Source organism: Triplophysa dalaica, chromosome 21, assembly GCF_015846415.1.
Source record: "Triplophysa dalaica isolate WHDGS20190420 chromosome 21, ASM1584641v1, whole genome shotgun sequence".
In the NCBI taxonomy this organism is placed as follows: Eukaryota; Metazoa; Chordata; class Actinopteri; order Cypriniformes; family Nemacheilidae; genus Triplophysa; species Triplophysa dalaica.
In genome coordinates, this window is record NC_079562.1 from 19642279 (window position 1) to 19664431 (window position 22153).

At 42.7% G+C, this 22153-nt stretch overlaps 2 protein-coding genes across 2 annotated transcripts in view; one reads left to right on the top strand and one right to left on the bottom strand.

The window, feature by feature from the left end:
* Window positions 1–22153, bottom strand: part of LOC130410597 (serine/threonine-protein phosphatase 6 regulatory ankyrin repeat subunit C-like) — a 109909-nt gene that overhangs the window by 63076 nt on the left and 24680 nt on the right. The window contains exons 9-13 of the mRNA XM_056735361.1: window positions 9802–9880; window positions 1575–1689; window positions 706–788; window positions 427–490; window positions 273–341 (exon numbers count right to left, since the gene is read on the bottom strand). Coding sequence (XP_056591339.1) covers window positions 273–341; window positions 427–490; window positions 706–788; window positions 1575–1689; window positions 9802–9880 — 410 coding nt within the window. The remainder of the gene's footprint in view (window positions 1–272; window positions 342–426; window positions 491–705; window positions 789–1574; window positions 1690–9801; window positions 9881–22153) is intronic.
* LOC130410598 (uncharacterized) lies at window positions 16419–17587 on the top strand. Its single transcript, XM_056735362.1, has one exon. It carries the CDS (start codon window positions 16458–16460, stop codon window positions 17322–17324), a length of 867 nt encoding a protein of 288 aa, XP_056591340.1. The 5' UTR covers window positions 16419–16457; the 3' UTR covers window positions 17325–17587.

Below are 22153 nucleotides of genomic sequence, written 5' to 3' on the forward strand. Positions count from 1 at the left end.
TTTTGCATGCAAAGTCTTGTCACATCTGCAGTTTTAATTTGTCTATGTGGATTATCTGTTTAAAACCCTTGCAGTGTTTTCTTGTTTTATGCCTTTGATTTGTGCCTGTCTGACCTACGCTAATGATTGTATCCCATTAATCTCATGGTTCCTAACATGGTCCTCTCTATTTCATGCCAGGATGAGTACTTCTGTCATCAAAAGTTAGACATACTGAACTAGAAAAAAAACTCTAAATCCGATTCAAAATTATTGACTGCTAAATATTTTACCTTCCAAATATGTCCTTTTTATTCATATCAGCACCACAGCTCAACAGCAATTTAAGACATTCAACATTTCTGGCAATGAACAAAAGAAGACAGAATGAATGACAATTTTTTTAGAAAAGAATGTAAACACATAATGCAAAGATGTTCAACATACCCCCGTAAAGCAGCTATATGCAAACACGTTCTGCCCAGGCTGTCCTGCGTGTTTATGTCAAGCCCTGTTGACAGTGCAAGTATATAAGTGCAAGTATATAATACAAACACACAATATTAGATGGTGGTTATAATGCTAATGCAACATTTTTTAACAATTAGGGTCATCAACAAAATGTATAAAATACTTTTGCAGTGTAAAAATTTTAGCAGTTTATACTACTTGCTGTATAGTACTTGCAGTTTAAATTCTTAATAGATGCAGGTTTATGATTTTTACCTGATGATAGTAACTTTTGGCAACAGCCAGAAAAGCCATGAAGTAAAGCCAAGTGCTGTGGATACATCTTATTAATATGTCGTCTGTGAGGGGATTGAGTAGAGCAAATTATAATTAAGCATTTTTCAACATCAAATTTGCATTAATCTGAAGGTACAGGGTGACATATTTTTGCTGTAGTCAATATCATTTAAACAGAGAATGACCAATAAAACTACATGCCAATGTGTCAATCATGCAAATCCAAATATGATCCCAAACATTTCACTACGCCAAGGTATTGCGACCAATTTGGTAAATCAATTTTTTGATTCAATTTGATTTCAATTTTAAGAATTGATTTGATTAAATTATTATAAATAATCGATTATTTATCAACATTTATTAGGAATGTTTATGTGTTTTACACATATGGAATCCATATTTAAATATAAATGGTGATAACTAAACCCTCTTACTTACTTACCAATATTACTAAAAGACACATCAACATTGAACTTTTAATTTCAGCAGTGGCACAAACTGCACAACGCACATTATCTAAAAAAATAAAACCTTGTAAATGTGCCTACTCGTTTTTTGATTAAAGCTGATCCACATGGTCTAAGTAGGACATAAGGCAGCTCATTTTGCTGTAATTATATCATTTTAGATGGAACAAATCAAAAGCTGGCGACTTCTTCAGGATGAGAGGTGTAGTATAGATATTCAAATTGTCTGAAGGATGTGCATGAGCATTAAGAATTGTTTCTTGGAATTTCTTAATAGATACTGTTTCATGAAATTGAAAATCGGTTAAAATCAGAGAATCTATTCAAAGTATACCCAGAATCTGGGGTGTGTGCAGTTTAGGGTTTGCATAGACACACCTGGCCATGTTTGTGCCACTCTTTATAAGTGTGCTAATGAACAGCTCATGACCAAGTTTGGCAGCAGTGTGAAGAGGAGTATTGCCATATTTATCGGAGCATTCCACATCTGCACCTAGAAGAGAAAATGTTACAAAAATCTTCTAAAAAAGACTTCTTAGAGATACATGATTGCAAAAATCTCAAAGTGGGCTCCGCGGACGCCTAGTTGTAGATGTGTGTTCATGAATTGAAAGACATTTGCAGGGCAGGAATAAACACGGCTGCAGTGAAAGTTTGTGAAGGCAACTACTGACTTTATATCAATACAGAATCAACAGAATTTAAATTATTTATATAGGTTTTCAATAAGATCAAAAGATAATATGTTTGCTTCATTACTTTAAAATGTATCTTAATATATTCAAGTTTATTTTTATACGAATATAGTTATAATAATTTAAATGCTACGTTTAATATTAATGAATCTCTAAGATTTTACTGAAGTTGTTTTGGAATTAGTAACTTGAAACTTGTAATGGAGAATTTTTCACTTCAAGATATCTGTACTTTTACTTAGGTATGGTTTTCAGGTACTGCAGAGGTGAGACTGACAGTAACTCCGAGAAGATTGAAGAATGCTTTCCATTTCCATTTAGTAATTTAGCAGATGCTTTTATACAAAGCGGCTTACCAATGAGGCACAACAATGAAAGTGATCAGTGCAACAAAAGGGCACCAAATGCGTAAGTGCAATAGAACTGGCCTCAGTTTTCCTAACATAGCAGCTTGTGGTGAGTCTCCCATAGCGCAATCAGCGTCACCATGGGAACAGAGGGTAAGAAGGAGGCACAGCCGATCATCAAGAATCAACCTTTGCCGGCATAAACACCGGCCACAACAGAAGCATGGTGAGCCACGACTCTGAGGTAGGAATTTGCTAATGGTTGTTTCCCCTTTGTTGAAACAGGCTCACCTCGCCAACCGGCAGCCACCACGGAAGCACGGGACATTCCACATGTTCAAGGTCATCGCCACTGGGAGGGCTGGGCCAAACCAGATTGGGCGAAAATACTCGCCCCATTCCTCTCAGGAGAGGCCCAACGGGCCTATTATGCTCTACCTGCTCCAACCAATGTTGACTACGACGCCGTCAAGGCGGAAATTCTAGTGAGAACCGGTCAGCGCTGCCCAGAAATTCTGCCAATGGGCATATGACGAGCACATCCCTGTGAGAGCCAAGGCTGCCCAGCTTTCAAGAATCGCCCACCTCTGGCTCCTGGGCAACAACCCCACTGCCGCCCAGGTGGCAGAGAAAATCGTGGTGGACCGCCTTCAGCACAACCTGAACGTCTACGCCATAGAGTCGGAATGCGAGGACCCGCCTCTTTGAGGGAATTGGTGGAGTCGGTAGAGCTCACGTAGGCATCCGCGGCATGTGAGGTAGGAGAGAGGGTGGGACCACCACCACCAGCGGCCCCCACCCCCGAGCCCATGCCCATGGACCCCATCCCCCCGAGCGCCTGGTCCTGGATGACAGGACCCCTCTTACTAGGGCCCCCCGTAGGACCATCCACATCAACGGACAACCAGAGACCGCCACCTTGGACTCTGGCAGTTCGGTGACGCTGGCCCAGTCCGAGGTTGTTCCGACCCAGGTGAAGAGGATGACCATGATCCCCATCACCTGCGTCCATGGCGATACCAGGCAAGTCCCCGCTCGCCGGATTACTGTGACCATACGACAGGGAGACTAGGATATGGAAGTGGGGATCATAGACGACCTACCGGTGCCAATGCTGCTCGGCCGGGACTGTCCTGGGTTTGACCAACTAATGGCTGCGTCCTTTCCGGTCAACCGATCGTGGGGGCCGCCGCCACCGTCGCCAACAACTGAAGCCTCGGGAGCATAATCCGGTGCTCCTAGCGATGGAAAGCCAAAGCTAGGTTAAATGTGTTCAGACCCTAACCTTTTCTCAGAACTTTTCCAACAGGTAACCGGGGAAGGGTCCTTTGGAAAAGAACAGAGAGAGGATGATCGACTCCAGAACTGTTTGAACCAGATACGGAAGGTAGAGGAGGAGGTCCAAATACCTGGTCCACACCCCCTCCCGTACTTCATCATACGGAACGGTCTGTTGTACTGCGTCGCTAGAGACGGGGGGAGGAAAAACAACTGCTGGTGGTGCCGTAGGGGAAGACGGACACCATCCTGGAACTGGCACACACCCACCCCATGGCAGGGCCCATCTAGGGCCCGCCATCTAGGGCCCGCCAACATGGCCCAACTCATATGGGCCATTTTCATTGGCCCGGCCTGGAGGCAGAATTCAAGAGATACTGCCAGCCATGTCAAGTGTGCCAGAAAACATCCCCCTCATTCCTTTACCCATCATAGAACTGCCTTTCGAGTGCGTGGGATTGGACCTGACAGGGCCGCTGCCCAAGTCTGCCCGGGAACATGAGCATATTCTGGTCATCGTCGACTACACCACCCGGTACCCCGAAGCCTTACCGTTGAGGAAGACCACCTCCAAGGCCATAGCGAAGGAGCTCTTCCTATTCCTGATGGCGGACCTCTGCCACCTCCTCCAGGTGAAACCACTTCGAACCTCGGTATATCATCTGTAGACAGATGGTCTCGTGGAGAGACCCTGAAGAGGATGGTGCGGCGAGTGGTGGCAGAGGAAGGGCGCGACTGGGACCTCATGCTGCCGTACTTGCTCTTCCGAGTTCGAGAAGTACCCCAAACCCCGACAGGATTCACCCCCTTCGCACTACTCTTCGGTCGGCAACCCCGGGGACTACTGGATGTTGCCAAAGAGGCCTTGGAACAGCAACCAGCCCCGCACCAAAGTCTCATTGAGCACGTATGGCAGATGAAGATCCGGATCGATCGGTAATGCCACTCATTCAGGAACATCTTGCCGAAGCCCAGTGCACCCAACACAGGTCGCATGACCGACCCGCCCAACCCCCAGAGTTCCAGCCCGGTGACCGAGTGCTGGTATTACTCTCGAGGGCAATATCAAAGTTCCTGGCATCCTGGAGTGGACCCTACACAATCATTGAGAAGGTCAGGCGAGTCAACTCCCGCGTCCGTCAGCCGAGACGCCGGAAGGAAGAGAATCTCAACTCAACTCAACTTTATTTATATAGCGCTTTTTACAATTTTCATTGTTACAAAGCAGCTGTACATGAGACACATTTAATACAAGTATGAATTCTAAAGCAGCCCCCCCGGCCAGGCAGATAGTGCAAAACAATATGCAAACGGTGGTGAGGAACCCAAAACTCCCATCGAGAAAAAAAACCTCAGGGGAACCCAGGCCCAACCAGGGGATTCCAGTTCCCCTCTGGCAAAAGCTGCTGCCTCTGCACAAGCTCAACAGTGCTTGCACAACAAGGCTTAGTAAAAATATAAAAATTAAGGATTAAAGATTATCATTAACAATCTAATAGCATTTGAAATGTTGTAGAAAAAACAAAGTTGTCGCGTCCTTTATCCAGCTCTATCCTCTTAGCACTTGTCAGGTCACCGCTTTCCATTCTCAGCTCTGCCATCAGGTCTGGGCATGAACTGCATCCTGCGGTAACCTTGGAACAAAGAGACAAGACTGGCTGAGAGTAGAGTACTGTTCTGCACTCTTTGATGCAACAAGTGCATCATTTGTTGTTGGATGTGTTCCTGGTTCCGGTTGATCTAGATAATGCAGCCTAAATCCTCTGAGGATTAATATTATGGAGGTGTAGTGTATGCAAGATTAAAAAGATGAGTCTTTAGTCTAGATTTAAACTGACAGAGTGTGTCTGCCTCCCGGACCGTGCAGGGAAGAATATTCCAAAGTTTAGGCGCTAGATAAGAAAACGATCTACCACCTGCACTTGATTTTGAAATTCTAGGTATTACCAACTGACAGGACCCCTTAGAGCGTAATGTACGTGGAGGTCTGTAATACAATAGAAGTTCATTCAAATACTGCGGCGCTAGACCATGTAGGGCTTTATAGGTAATAAGCAAGATCTTAAAGTTAATGCGATGCTTTATAGGTAACCAGTGCAAGGTTGACAGAACCGGGGTTATATGCTCATACTTTTTTGTACGTGTAAGAACTCGAGCTGCCGCGTTTTGAACCAGTTGCAGTTTTTGTAATAGGCCCGCAGGGCAACCACCTAGAAGTGCATTACAGTAATCTAGTCTTGATGTCATGAATGCATGAATTAATTTCTCTGCATCTGAAAGTGACAGTATATGACGTAATTTAGATATATTCTTAAGATGGAAAAATGCAATTTTACAGGTGTTTGCGACATGGCTTTCAAATGAGAGAGTACTGTCGAATACAACGCCAAGATTCTTAGCTGATGACGAGGATTTTATGGAGCATCCGTCAATCGTTAAGCAGTATTCTTGGTTGTTACGCATAGCAGTTTTCGGTCCAGTAAGTAACACTTCTGTTTTGTCCGAGTTTAGTAGTAAAAAATTGTTACTCATCCACATTTTTAAGTCAACTATGCAATCCTTTATTCGATGAAACTGCTGGGTTTCATGAGGCATCGAGGAAATATAAAGTTGAGTATCATCAGCATAACAGTGAAAGCTAATTCCGTGTCGCTTTATTATATCTCCTAGAGGTAGCATGTATAATGCGAAGAGCAGGGGTCCCAAGACTGAGCCCTGTGGTACACCGTACTGGACTTGTGATTTGCGGGACACCTCATTGTTTATTGCTACAAATTGAAAACGGTCGGATAAATAAGACTTAAACCATTTCAATGCTATTCCGTTAATGCCAACGTAATTTTCGAGTCTATGTAGAAGTATGCTGTGGTCAATGGTGTCAAATGCAGCACTGAGGTCTAGCAGCACCAATAACGAAATACAGCCACGGTCAGACGCTAAAAGCAGATTATTTGTAACTCTGATCAAAGCAGTCTCTGTACTGTGACATGCTCGAAATCCAGACTGGAATTCATCATTAATGTCATTCCTTTGGAGGAAGGAGCATAATTGAGTTGAAACTACTTTTTCCAGAACTTTAGATATAAAAGGTAAATTCGATATAGGCCTGTAATGATGATTTAGATGATCTAATGATTTTAGACAGTTCATCGTGATCTACTGTAGAAAATAATTGCAATTTCTCCTTAGGGGTGCTGTAGTTAGTTTGTTCAGCGGATTTCACTACAGGTTGCATTGTTATAATTTTTTCTCTTATATCTTGGATTTTACTCGTGAAGTAGTTCATAAATTCATCACTGTTATGCTGATAATCAGAATCTGACGTCGATGACAACTTATTTTTTGTTAATTTAGCCACGGTGTTAAATAAGAACCTAGGGTTGTGATGGTTTTCCTCTATTAGTGTTGAAAAGTAGGCGGATCTAGACGTTTTTATTGCATTCCTGTAATTTCGAGTACTATCCTTCCATGCTATACGAAATACCTCTAAATTCGTTTTCTTAAAGTTGCGCTCCATTTTACGGGATGCCTTTTTTAGAGTCTGAGTGTGTTCATTATACCACGGTGTTGGGCTGCTATTTTTACGCAGAGGAGCAACTATGTCTAATATTTCCGAGAAAGTAGAGTTAAAATTTTCAATAGTAGTGTCAAAATCGTCAACGTTATTACTCATGCTAGATATTTTAGACAATTCAGGCAGATTATCGAGAAACGCATCTTTGGTAGTTGAAGTAATCGTTCTACCATATTTGTAACAAGGAGTTTGATTTGCAGCCGTAGGCCATTGAAGCAAACATAATATCAGATGATGATCCGAAATATCTTCACTCTGCTGAACGATTTTAACATCGTCCACATTTATACCATAAGAAAGTATTAAATCTAAAGTATGATTACGAAGGTGAGTGGGTCCTGACACATGTTGACTAACGCCCATAGAGTTAAGAGTGTCTTTGAAAGCCAGTCCCAAGGCATCTGTATCATTGTCTACATGGATATTAAAGTCACCGACGACAAGGACTCTATCTGCGGCCAGTACTAGTTCTGATAAGAACCCACCAAAATCTTTAATAAAATCTGTGTGGTGCCCTGGAGGCCTATATACAATAGCTAGAATAAATTTTAAAAATGTTTTGTCCTTAGTATTAGGTGTCGATACGTGAAGTACCATGACTTCAAAAGAATTGTATTTAAAATTAGACTTCTGAGAGGTAATAAAAGAATTCTTGTAAAGTGCAGCGACACCTCCCCCTCTACCTTTTAGACGAGGCTCGTGTTTATAGTAATAATCATGGGGAACGGATTCATTTAGAGTAATAAAATCATCTGGCTTTAGCCATGTTTCTGTCAAACAAAGCATGTCTATTTTATGATCGGTTATCAAATCGTTAACAAAAAGTGCTTTATTTGAGAGAGATCTAATATTAAGCAATCCGAGTCGTAACAGCTGATTATCTGTATTTTGTTCATGTTTGATTTGTTTAACGTTTATTAAATTACTTTCAAGAGGTTTACGCAATATCTTATGTTTGCTAATCCGGGGGACAGACACAGTCTCTATTTTATGTTGTTTGTAAGAAGGGATTATTACATGTTGTATATTTTGTGTATTCTGTAACGCGAGACGGCAAGCAGACAGTTTGTTAAGCCATTCTGTCTCCTTCCTGACCTGGGCCCTACCACATAAACTTGCTGAAGAAGTGGATAGCCCCACCAACCCAGAAGGCAGCTATCGCGGAGATCTATCGGGTATCGGCTGTCTAGAAACAGGACCCCCATTCCCTGGTCAGTCAGTTCCAGGACATCTTCTCCGAGAGGCCTGAGCAGACAAGAATCATACAGCATGACATTCGGACTCCACTCGGCCTCATCGTTAGGCAGCGGCCCTACCGGGTCCCAGAGGCTTGCCGGCTGGCTATAGAGGAGGAAATCACCCAGATGAAGCAGTTAGGGGTCAGGTGTTGACGAAAGAGATGTGTCTTTAGCCAATTCTTAAAGAGGGTAAAGATTCCTCTGTTCCTACAGAAAAAGGCAGATCATTCCACCATTGTGGAAAAGTTCCATAAAAGGTGTGTGAAAGTGATTTTGTGCCATTTAGGGATGGCACTACAAGACGTTGTTCGCTTGCATCTTGGAGGGTACATATATCTGAATCAGTAAGTGTGGGTATGGGTGTGCAGAACCAGTGGTAGTCTTGTAAGGCAAGAAGCAGAGCTTTGAATTTGATGCAAGCATCAATCGGTAGCCAATGCAACCTATAAGCTTTCCATTCTTTGAATTGAAGGCCCCTGTCTGACACAATGTCTGTCATACTGCCATATTGGTTGGAACTGCACCCACGTTTTTCACCTACTGTTGCACCTGTGTATATGGTTAAGTGACAATAAAGGGATTAGTAAGCGATTTTTGGTAAGCGACAGGGAACTTTGGACATGGTGCAGACTAAGCATCCTTTAACAAAGCGGGAGGCATCCTGAGCCATTCCGGGCCACCAGTAGCAGTTGGAGAGGAGCGAGAGGGTCAACTGGTTGCCTTTGGTGACCTGAATCCAGAACAGAGTGTGCTGACTCCGTGAAGGAAATGCGAGAAGCCGACAAGCAGGTGAGTGAGAAGATGATTTATTACAAAGAGGGGGAACACACAGGCAAGGAATCCAACACAAATAGACATCCACAGGTATAAATCTAAACACAGGTAATAATCCACAGGTATAAAAACAAACAGGGAAACACACAAAAATACATCCACTTATGATCAGCACTAGAGATATGGCAACATACAACAACTAGATCTGACGAGACTAGACATATGAGGTGGGTATATACGGAGTCTGCGTAATGAGGAACAGATGAGGGCAATCAATAGTCCGGGGAGAGTGAGTGTGAGAAATTTGAGATTGAGAAATTCATGACAGAATTTTCATGTCTTTGGTGAAGTGTCCCTTTAATAATTCTTATTAAAATCAAAGTGAATTATATTTGCATTATTTACGGACCAGACTTATATTAAATGTTTGTTTTGCATTTAATTGACAGTCCACAACAATTTATTCAATGAAGACGTTTGTCTGTTTCACAGATGACAACTTTAACCTGCTTAACCTGCTTTAGTAGAAATAATCCTGTTGGGTCAAAAGCTCACTAGCTTTTTCTTTTGCCCAGTCAATAACGTGGATATGCATATTCTGCAGTTAGATCACCACCAAACCAGCACTTACCAGCCTGGACCAACACTGAAATTCACATTGCCTTATTTATTTTTATTTTGTATGTGTTAAGTACATACCATTTTTAATAAGTATTTCTGAACAGGTGCAGCATCCACGAATAGCAGCCATGTGCAAAGGGCTCTTCCCTTCTTTATTCTGAAAACACAAAAAGATTACATAATAAGCTTTCCTGTATCTCAGCGGTAAGAGCATTGCGTTAAGAACGCAAGGTTGTGGGTTCGATCCCAGGGGATTGCAAATACCTATGTATAAATGTATAGGATAATGAAATGTAAGTCGCTTTGGATAAAAGCGTCTGCCAAATTCATAAATGTAAATGTCCATCCATCCATTTTCTTCCGCTTTATCCGGGGCCGGGTCGCGGGGGCAGCAGTCTAAGTAGGGATGCCCAGACTTCCCTCTCCCTAGACACTTCCTCCAGCTCTTCCGGGGGGACACCGAGGCGTTCCCAGGCCAGCCGGGAGACATAGTCCCTCCAGTGTGTCCTAGGTCTTCCCCGGGGTCTCCTCCCGGTGGGACATGCCCGAACAAGGCGTCCAGGGGGCATCCGGAAAAGATATCCGAGCCACCTCAGCTGGCCCCTCTCGATGTGGAGGAGCAGCGGATCTACTCTGAGCTCCTCCCGAGTGACCGAGCTTCTCACCCTATCTCTAAGGGATCGCCCAGCCACCCTGCGGAGGAAGCTCATTTCGGCCGCCTGTATCCGGGATCTTGTCCTTTCGGTCATGACCCACAGCTCACGACCATAGGTGAGAGTAGGAACGTAGATTGACCGGTAAATCGGAGCTTCGCCTTGAGGCTCAGCTCCTTCTTCAACCCGACAGACCGGTACAGCGACCGCATTACTGCAGAGGCTGCACCGATCCGTCTGTCAATCTCCCGATCCATCCTTCCCTCACTCGTGAACACGACCCCAAGATACTTGAACTCCTCCACTTGAGGCAGGAACTCTCCACCTACCTGAAGTGAGCAAGCCACCCTTTTCCGACTTAGAACCATGGCCTTGGATTTGGAGGTGATTCTCATCCCAGCCGCTTCACACTCTGCTGAAAACCGTCCCAGTTCTTGCTGAAGGTCATGGTCTGATGGGGCCAGCACGACAACATCATCCGCAAAGAGCAGAGATGAAATCGTAAATGTAAAAAAATATAACTGCAAGCAGCAATTATGGGATCAAGGCCTTTAAAAGCAAAAAGAGCCTCAAAGAGACTCAAATGGTGACTTTGGGAAAGGAGTTAAAACTTAAAATTTTCACAAGTTTGCACCAGTGGCATTGTGATGAAACTGCATGTTCTCTCAGATAATGACAGTTATGAAATATTGATAGCAACGGAGACAAAGACACTGTTATTGAGGTCAATCAGACAAACAGTAATGTAGTTAGAGCCAATTTAATTTGTTCAAAGTGGCGCAGTTCCACTACCTAATATGAGTAATATCAAACTGTGCCCACACCATTTGAAATATGGTAAAAATATCTCATTTTGTTTAGAAGTTCTAAACATTTGAACGCTAAATCATCAAAGCATCAAAGAGGCATACCTCGATAGCAGTCCAACATCATTAACGAGATCAATCACTGTTTTTGGTATAAATTATTTTTCTACATGGCAAATAATTTACTAGTAGGTATAGTAGAGTAATAGAAAACCAACACACCCAACAGTCATGACATGCATGCTGCTGATTCTGTGTAATTAATTCACAAATTGAAAGGGGCGTGTTCAAAATAATAGCAGTGTAGAGTTCAATTTGAGAGGTAATTCAGGTTTGTTCCAAACCTGTAAAAGTGCAACATTGTCTAACATAGTAAAAAAATGTTGTATTGATTTTTTAACGAAGATATATAAAAAAAATAGGAAAGTGAACAGTTCAGGGGAATCTTTTACTACCATTATACATTTTTACTAATTTTGTTAGTCAATGTTGCCCCAGAACTGCCATCAATTTGCCAACAATCTTACAAATATCTTTCTTTGTGTTAAACATAATGTAATAAATCTCCATAAAAGGGAAGGAAGGAGTCGGGAACCGGCAGACATTTGACAAGTTTTAATATAAATAATAACAGCCAGCAGCCCCTCACGGACGACCGCCGGCGAACAAAACATAAATACAAAACACAAAAACATAAATATAAACTTAACATAAGTTCGGGCCTGGTCCTCTCTCCTCGATGGTCCGGTCGCTCATTCCTTTTATATGCTCCCTATCTCCTACGTGATTCGAGCCCGGTGTGCGCACAGCTGGCGCTAATTCACAATTACTCACCGGACTTGAACCACGGTCTCGCCCCGCCTACTCTACTACATACCCCCATCACCCCTCACAGGCCGGGGGGTACCCCCGCGACTGTGCAAGCTCCCTCCCCCTCCCTCGGGGGGGGGTGGGGGGTATGCAGCGACGAGACGAGACAACGGAGACGGGAGCCCTCGGAGCGACCGGAAAGAGAGAGGGGAGAGAGGAAAAAAAAATTATAGTCCGGTTCCCTGACATGCTGCCGCTCGTTCCTCAACCAGCCGGAGTAGTCTCTTTCGTGGTGCTATGCGGTGGCCCTGGGGCTTCGGTGGACGGCACGACCGTCCGCCCCCTGGCGGCCGGCGGTGGCTCCTCCTCTATCTGGGAGTCGGGGCGGGTTCCCCGTCCCCTGCTCCTCCCCCTTGGGCGGACGGACGCAGGCTCCGTCCTCTGGCAGGCGGTGGCCACACTCGGCACTTCCGCCCCCTGCTCCTCCCCCTCGGGCGAAGGACGCAGGCTCCGGCCTCTGGCGGACGGCGGCAACCCCCCGCTCCCGCTTGGACGAAAGCCACCCCACCTTGACCCAGGGGCGCGGCAGCAAAGGTCGCCGTTCCACTGAAGTTTTGACGGTAGCCGCACTGTGCACTTCCGCTTCGGGCAGCCAGAACTCTCCGGCACCGCGAGGCCACTCGGCGGCGTGGGCTCTCCGACAGCATGTCTCTCCTTCCTCCCGGGTTTCGGCACCAATGTAATAAATCTCCATAAAAGGGAAGGAAGGAGTCGGGAACCGGCAGACATTTAACAAGTTTTAATATAAATAATAACAGCCGGCGGCCCCTCATGGACGACCGCCGGAGAACAAAACATAAATACAAAACACAAGAACATAAATATAAACTTAACATAAATTCGGGCCCGGTCCTCTCTCCAAGACGGTCCGGTCGCTCGTTCCTTTTATATGCTCCCTATCTCCTACGTGATTCGAGCCCGGTGTGCGCACAGCTGGCGCTAATTCACAATTACTCACCGGACTCGAGCCACAGTCTCGCCCCGCCTACTCTACTGCACAGAACAATATCACAAAAACAGCCTTCTTCCACCTTAGAAATGTTGCCAAATTATAAAATATTTTATGTGTTGCTAACGTAGAAAAGCTTATTCATGCATTTGTGACCTCAAGCCTTGACTATTGTAATGCTCTACTTAGTGGTTGTCCTGTATCATCATTAAACAAACTACAGTTAGTTCAGAATGCTGCTGCCAGAGTCTTACCAGGTCAAGAAAATACGATCACATAACCCCAGTTTTATCATTGCTTTACTGGCTACCTATTAAGTATCGTATTGATTTTAAAATTATTTTAATTACTTACAAAGCTTTAAATGGTTTAGACCCTACTTACTTAACTGAGCTTTTATCAAATTACAACCCATCACGCTCTCTTAAGATCTCAAAACTCAGGACATTTGATGACACCTAGGATAACTAAATCCACTAAAGGGGGTCAAGCTTTCTCATACGTAGCACCTAAACTCTGGAATAGCCTTCCTGATACTATTCGAGGGTCAGACACACTCTCCCAATTCAAATCCAGATTAAAGACACATCTTTTCAGCCAGACTTTCACTTAATGCATAGTTAATGAACAGCGGCTACGCTAATTATTCTCTTTCTGCCTTCAACTCGGGATGCCCATCCCGAGGTAGGAAGAAATTCCGCCAGGTCCAGATGATCGACATATGGCCCATCCACATCTAGAGATTACGCCAGCTACAGCTGCAGACTAACTGACCATCCCAGCTCCATCTAAGGCAATTCCACCACCAAACAAGAGAAATACGACCATCTGAACATCCCAGCTCAGACCACTACATCCCCAACCAAGAGCAAAATGGACTACTTGTCACATTAATGCTGAAGTTACAATACTTGGTATTTAATGCTAAACCTACATCACATGTCAGCAATTTTAAATAATAGCTGCATTCAGTAGCCCTGATTGAGGTTCCTTGGTGGGTGTTTGTGGGGAGTAGGGGGCTCGTTGGTTGTGGGGATTCATCTGCTGAGGCTGTGTGGGTTCGGTTTGTGGTCGATGTCGGACAACATAGGAATAAAGTTACAACATGCCATTACTATTTTCACTTAATAGTGTGAAGTTGTTCCTCTGTTTTCTGATGTCGATCGTGGAGTGGGACCGGGTTGAACCTGCACGGTTTTCGGCGAGTGGGATTTTCTGGGTTGCAGATGGTGGGCTCTCCCTCTTCCTCGTGGATCTTTGCTCGGTGACTTTTGGTCGGGGTCACTGAGTGCAGCTATGACACGTCAGAGGGGATCTGGCCGTCCCAGCTGAGCCTGGATTCTCCCAAGTTTTTTTTTTCTAAATTAGTCAATCATTGGAGTTTGGGTTCCTCGCCACAGCAGGGCAGTGTTGGCCTGCTCACCGGGAGACTGCCTTTATTTATTTAATTATTTATTTATTAATTAGATATTATTTATTAGAATGATCTTGCTCGTTGTATAAATACCATGCACTGTGCTGTGTTTTACCTTTTCTGTTTTTCCTGTTTGCCCCTGTACAGCTGCTTTGGAACAATGCACATTGCGAAAAGCGCTATATAAATAAACTTGAATTAAATTGAACAAATAATTGTATACAGGTTTGGAACAATTTGAGGATGACTAATTCATGACAGAATATTCACAATTTTCAAATCACATTTGTAGTTTATGTATAGCTGGAACAACGCATCAACATTTTCAGTCGATTTTCTTTGTTATTTAGAGTTTGTTTTTTAGAGTTTTGCTGAAAAAACAACATGTGCCAAAAAGTTTACAATTCAACAAAGCAAATATTGACTGGGCTAAAGCAAAAAAGCTCTGATTCACAAATGCACAAGAAGCAGATTCGTGTCCTCAATGGTGATGTCAACTGCAATATTGCATCCTCCTCAAGAGGGCGTCAACCAGCCTTATAGACTATACAGTTAGACTATATAAATTACTACCAAAGGCCTGCATTTATATTTCAGGAAGTTATCTGTTCTGGATCATTTCTATTAAACGGTGGTTTTGTCGTTGCATTGCACAGCATCAGTGTGGACATCTTATTTTATACAAAATAAAATGGATCAGCATATCATTCACTTGAAATTTTACATTTAGCTTCAACTCATGTAATATACAAATAATGATATAAGGTTTTCTTGTGAGGTACTGTAGTACCCGAGACCGATCAGACACGCAATAACTTATTCCATTCCATTTTCTACCGCTTATCCGAACTACCTCGGGTCACGGGGAGCCTGCGCCTATCTCAGGAGTCATCAGGCATCAAGGCAGGATACACCCTGGATGGAGTGCCAACCCATCGCAGGGCACACACACTGCAATAACTTATAAAATTTCTAAAATATTACAACAACACCCCTCACCCCACCAGCAAGCTAGTCGCTTGGGGGTCTAACCCCAATCTGCAAATTACACCAAGGCAGGACCATATCTCCGGTGACCATAGCAACTCACACCAAACCATCAAAATAAGAGTATTTTACGACCGCATGGAATGTAGGGAGCTGAACTCTCTCTACTCTCTTTGGGGACAGACATACAATCTTAAATGCATTTACAGTTGAAAGAAAAAGTATTTGAACCCTTTGGGCTTACTTGGATTTTTTTTCATAAATTGGTCATAAAATGTGTTCTGATCTTCATCTAAGTCACAACAATAGAGAAACACAGTCTGCTTAAACTAATACCACACAAACATTATACGTTTTCATGTTTTTATTGAACACAACATGTAAACATTCATAGTGCAGGGTGGAAAAAGAATGTGAACCTTTGGGTTTAATAACTGGTTGACCCTCCTTTGGCAGCAATAACCTCAACCAAACGTTTCCTATAGTTGCAGATCAGACCTGCACAACGGTCAGGAGAAATTTTGGACCATTCCTCTTTACAAAAGTGTTTCAGTTCAGCAATATTCTTGGGATGTCTGGTGTGAATCGCTCTCTTGAGGTCATGCCACAGCATCTCAATCGGGTTGAGGTCAGGACTCTGACTGGGCCACTCCAGAAGGCGTATTTTCTTCTGTTGAAGCCATTCTGTTGTTGATTTACTTCTATGCTTTGGGTCGTTGTCCTGTTGCATCGTCCATCCTCTGTTAAGCCCTCAGTTGGCGGACAGATGGTCTTAAGTTTTCCTGCAAAATGTCTTGATAAACTTTGGAATTCATTTTTCCATCGAATACAGTAATCCGTCCAGGGCCTGAGGCAGCAACGCAGCCCCAAACCATGATGCCCCCTCCACCATATTTCACAGTTGGGATGAGGTTTTCATGTTGGTGTGCTGTGCCTTTTGTTCTCCACACATAGCGTTGTGTGTTCTTTCCAAACAACTCAATTTTGGTGCGTATATACTAAGACTCATCAAGCAACCTTGGTAAGTTAGGATTGCACTTCATACCCGGTGAGTTATGGCTTCTATTCCTATTGTTGTTACTTGCACCTCATGTCATATGTTTAGTTTAGCCTTCTCTGTCAGCGGCGAGGGTTTTACATGTGATAAATGCAGGGAAGTAGTTAGGCTGACGGAGAAGATTTTAGAATTAGAGTCTCGCATCCAATCTTTATTTGAGGATAGTAAGAGTGTAAGAACCGTAGAAAACACTTCGGATGCGAGCAATGTTAGCGCACACAGCTCGGTTCCGGTTGAAAATCCCCTGCAGCTGGGAAACTTTGTGACGGTGAGACGGCATAGTCGCAGGACAAAACATCACTCAACCGTTCCGATTAAAGTCTCGAACAGGTTTGCCCCGCTCAGTGACGCACCGACTGAGAAACCTGCTGAAAGTGCCCTAGTGATCGGTGATTCTATTGTCCGGAACGTTAACATAGAGACACCAGCCACAATAGTCAAATGTTTACCGGGAGCCAGAGCGCCTGACATCAAGTCAAACTTAAATGTGCTGGCTAAGGCTAATCGTAAATACAGTAAGATTGTTATTCATGTCGGCACAAATGATGTTAGACTCCGTCAATCGGAGATCACTAAAGATAATATTAAAGAGGTGTGTGAGCTCGCAAAAACGATGTCAGACACTGTAATATTCTCTGGCCCCCTTACTGCTTACCGTGGTGATGAGATTTATAGCAGATTATCATCACTAAATGGCTGGTTGTCTGAGTGGTGCCTGCAGAATAATATAGATTTTATAAATAACTGGAAGAGTTTTGAGGGCAGACCTGACCTGTTGAAACGAGATGGTCTCCATCCCTCCTGGGATGGGGTTTCCCTCCTCTCTAGAAATTTGGCACACAGTCTTAATAATGCTAAAGTCTGACTACCTAGGGCCCAGGTCAGGAAGGAGACAGAATGGCTTAACCAACTGTCTGCTTGCCGTCTCGCGTTACAGAATACACAAAATATACAACATGTAATAATCCCTTCTTACAAACAACATAAAATAGAGACTGTGTCTGTCCCCCGGATTAGCAAACATAAGATATTGCGTAAACCTCTTGAAAGTAATTTAATAAACGTTAAACAAATCAAACATGAACAAAATACAGATAATCAGCTGTTACGACTCGGATTGCTTAATATTAGATCTCTCTCAAATAAAGCACTTTTTGTTAACGATTTGATAACCGATCATAAAATAGACATGCTTTGTTTGACAGAAACATGGCTAAAGCCAGATGATTTTATTACTCTAAATGAATCCGTTCCCCATGATTATTACTATAAACACGAGCCTCGTCTAAAAGGTAGAGGGGGAGGTGTCGCTGCACTTTACAAGAATTCTTTTATTACCTCTCAGAAGTCTAATTTTAAGTACAGTTCTTTCGAAGTCATGGTACTTCACGTATCGACACCTAATACTAAGGACAAAACATTTTTAAAATTTATTCTAGCTATTGTATATAGGCCTCCAGGGCACCACACAGATTTTATTAAAGATTTTGGTGGGTTCTTATCAGAACTAGTACTGGCCGCAGATAGAGTCCTTGTCGTCGGTGACTTTAATATCCATGTAGACAATGATACAGATGCCTTGGGACTGGCTTTCAAAGACACTCTTAACTCCATGGGCGTTAGTCAACATGTGTCAGGACCCACTCACCTTCGTAATCATACTTTAGATTTAATACTTTCTTATGGTATAAATGTGGACGATGTTAAAATCGTTCAGCAGAGTGAAGATATTTCGGATCATTATCTGATATTATGTTTGCTTCAATGGCCTACGGCTGCAAATCAAACTCCTTGTTACAAATATGGTAGAACGATTACTTCAACTACCAAAGATGCGTTTCTCGATAATCTGCCTGAATTGTCTAAAATATCCAGCATGAGTAATAACGTTGACGATTTTGACACTACTATTGAAAATTTTAACTCTACTTTCTCGGAAATATTAGACACAGTTGCTCCTCTGCGTTTAAAGAAAATTAAAAATAGCAGCCCAACACCGTGGTATAATGAACACACTCAGACTCTAAAAAAAGCATCCCGTAAAATGGAGCGCAACTTTAAGAAAACGAATTTAGAGGTATTTCGTATAGCATGGAAGGATAGTACTCGAAATTACAGGAATGCAATAAAAACGTCTAGATCCGCCTACTTTTCAACACTAATAGAGGAAAACCATCACAACCCTAGGTTCTTATTTAACACCGTGGCTAAATTAACAAAAAATAAGTCGTCATCGACGTCAGATTCTGATTATCAGCATAACAGTGATGAATTTATGAACTACTTCACAAGTAAAATCCAAGATATAAGAGAAAAAATTATAACAATGCAACCTGTAGTGAAATCCGCTGAACAAACTAACTACAGCACCCCTAAGGAGAAATTGCAATTATTTTCTACAGTAGATCACGATGAACTGTCTAAAATCATTAAATCATCTAAATCATCAACATGCATGCTAGACCCTATACCTACAAAACTACTGAAAGAAATGCTCCCCGAAATTATAGATCCTCTTCTTAGTATTATTAACTCATCTCTGACATTAGGACATGTGCCTAAAGCATTTAAGGTGGCTGTTATAAGGCCTCTTTTAAAAAAAACCAAACTCGACCCCAAAGAACTAGGGAATTACAGGCCTATATCGAATTTACCTTTTATATCTAAAGTTCTGGAAAAAGTAGTTTCAACTCAATTATGCTCCTTCCTCCAAAGGAATGACATTAATGATGAATTCCAGTCTGGATTTCGAGCATGTCACAGTACAGAGACTGCTTTGATCAGAGTTACAAATGATCTGCTTTTAGCGTCTGACCGTGGCTGTATTTCGTTATTGGTGCTGCTAGACCTCAGTGCTGCATTTGACACCATTGACCACAGCATACTTCTACATAGACTCGAAAATTACGTCGGCATTAACGGAATAGCATTGAAATGGTTTAAGTCTTATTTATCCGACCGTTTTCAATTTGTAGCAATAAACAATGAGGTGTCCCGCAAATCACAAGTCCAGTACGGTGTACCACAGGGCTCAGTCTTGGGACCCCTGCTCTTCGCATTATACATGCTACCTCTAGGAGATATAATAAAGCGACACGGAATTAGCTTTCACTGTTATGCTGATGATACTCAACTTTATATTTCCTCGATGCCTCATGAAACCCAGCAGTTTCATCGAATGAAGGATTGCATAGTTGACTTAAAAATGTGGATGAGTAACAATTTTTTACTACTAAACTCGGACAAAACAGAAGTGTTACTTACTGGACCGAAAACTGCTATGCGTAACAACCAAGAATACTGCTTAACGATTGACGGATGCTCCATAAAATCCTCGTCATCAGCTAAGAATCTTGGCGTTGTATTTGACAGTACTCTCTCATTTGAAAGCCATGTCGCAAACACCTGTAAAATTGCATTTTTCCATCTTAAGAATATATCTAAATTACGTCATATGCTGTCACTGTCAGATGCAGAGAAATTAATTCATGCATCCATGACATCAAGACTAGATTACTGTAATGCACTTCTAGGTGGTTGCCCTGCGGGCCTATTACAAAAACTGCAACTGGTTCAAAACGCGGCAGCTCGAGTTCTTACACGTACAAAAAAGTATGAGCATATAACCCCGGTTCTGTCAACCTTGCACTGGTTACCTATAAAGCATCGCATTAACTTTAAGATCTTGCTTATTACCTATAAAGCCCTACATGGTCTAGCGCCGCAGTATTTGAATGAACTTCTATTGTATTACAGACCACCACGTACATTACGTTCTAAGGGGTCCTGTCAGTTGGTAATACCTAGAATTTCAAAATCAAGTGCAGGTGGTAGATCCTTTTCTTATCTAGCGCCTAAACTTTGGAATATTCTTCCCTGCACGGTCCGGGAGGCAGACACACTCTGTCAGTTTAAATCTAGACTAAAGACTCATCTTTTTAATCTTGCATACACTACACCTCCATAATATTAATCCTCAGAGGATTTAGGCTGCATTATTTAGATCAACCGGAACCAGGAACACATCCAACAACAAATGATGTACTTGTTGCATCAAAGAGTGCAGAACACTACTCTACTCTCAGCCAGTCTTGTCTCTTTGTTCCAAGGTTACCGCAGGATGCAGTTCATGCCCAGACCTGATGGCAGAGCTGAGAATGGGAAGCGGTGACCTGACAAGTGCTAAGAGGATAGAGCTGGATAAAGGACGCGACAACTTTGTTTTTTTCTACAACATTTCAAATGCTATTAGATTGTTAATGATAATCTTTAATTTTTATATTTTTATTAAGCCTTGTTGTGCAAGCACTGATGAGCTTGTGCAGAGGCAGCAGCTTTTGCCAGAGGGGAACTGGAATCCCCTGGTTGGGCCTGGGTTCCCCTGAGGTTTTTTTTCTCGATGGGAGTTTTGGGTTCCTCACCACCGTTTGCATATTGTTTTGCACTATCTGCCTGGCCGGGGGGGCTGCTTTAGAATTCATACTTGTATTAAATGTGTCTCATGTACAGCTGCTTTGTAACAATGAAAATTGTAAAAAGCGCTATATAAATAAAGTTGAGTTGAGTTGAGTTGGTTTCATCTGTCCACAGAATGTTTTGCCAGTAGTGCTGTGGAACATCCAGGTGCTCTTTTGCAAACTTCAAACATGCTGCAATCTTATTTTTGGACAGCAGTGGCTTCCTCCGTGGTGTCCTCCCATGAAGTCCATTCTTGTTTAATGTTTTCCTTATTGTAGATTTGTCAACAAAAATGTTAGCATGTGCCAGAGATTTCTGTAAGTGTTTAGCTGACACTCTAGGATTCTTCTTCACCTCATTGAGCATTCTGCGCTGTGCTCTTGCAGTCATCTTTACAGGACGACCACGCCTAGGGAGTGTAGCAACAGTGCTGAACTTTCTCCATTTGTAGACAATCTGTCTTACCGTGGACAATGTAAGTCAAGAATTCTTGATCGTAGGTCTTCTGAGAGCTCTTTTGTGCGAGGCATGGTTCACATCAGACAACGCTTCTTCAGGACAGCAAACTCAAAACTGGTGTGTGTTTTTATTGGACAGGCCAGCTTTAATCAACACATCCAATCTCATCACATTGGTTGGACCCCAGGTTGGCTGACTCCTGGCTCCAATTAGCTCTTGGAGAAGACATTAGCCTAGTGTTTCACATACTTTTTCCACCCTGCACTATGAATGTTTACATGTTGTGTTCAATAAAAACATGAAAACGTATAATGTTTGTGCGGTATTAGTTTAAGTAGACTGTGTTTCTCTATTGTTGTGACTTAGATGAAGATGAGAACACATTTTATGACCAATTTATGAAGAAATCCAAGTAAGCCCAAAGGGTTCACATACTTTTTCTTTCAACTGTACATGGAAATGTACATACATTCATTTATAACATTTCCATGTATTGATGTTCTTGTTGTTATGTCTGTTTTAAACATTAATCCAAAGTATCCATGAATGTTTGTTTAACTAATGGAATTATTAGATTTGTAGTAATTTATCTAACCAAGATTGTCATGAAACACTAAATGGAAGACGTTTGGGATGACCAGAACCTTTCCTAGAGCTGGCCGTCCGGCCAAATTGAGCAATCGGGCAAGAAGAGCCTTGGTGAGAGAGGTAAAGAAGAACCCAAAGATCACTGTGGCTGAGCTCCAGAGATGCATTCGGGAGAATGGAGAAAGTTGT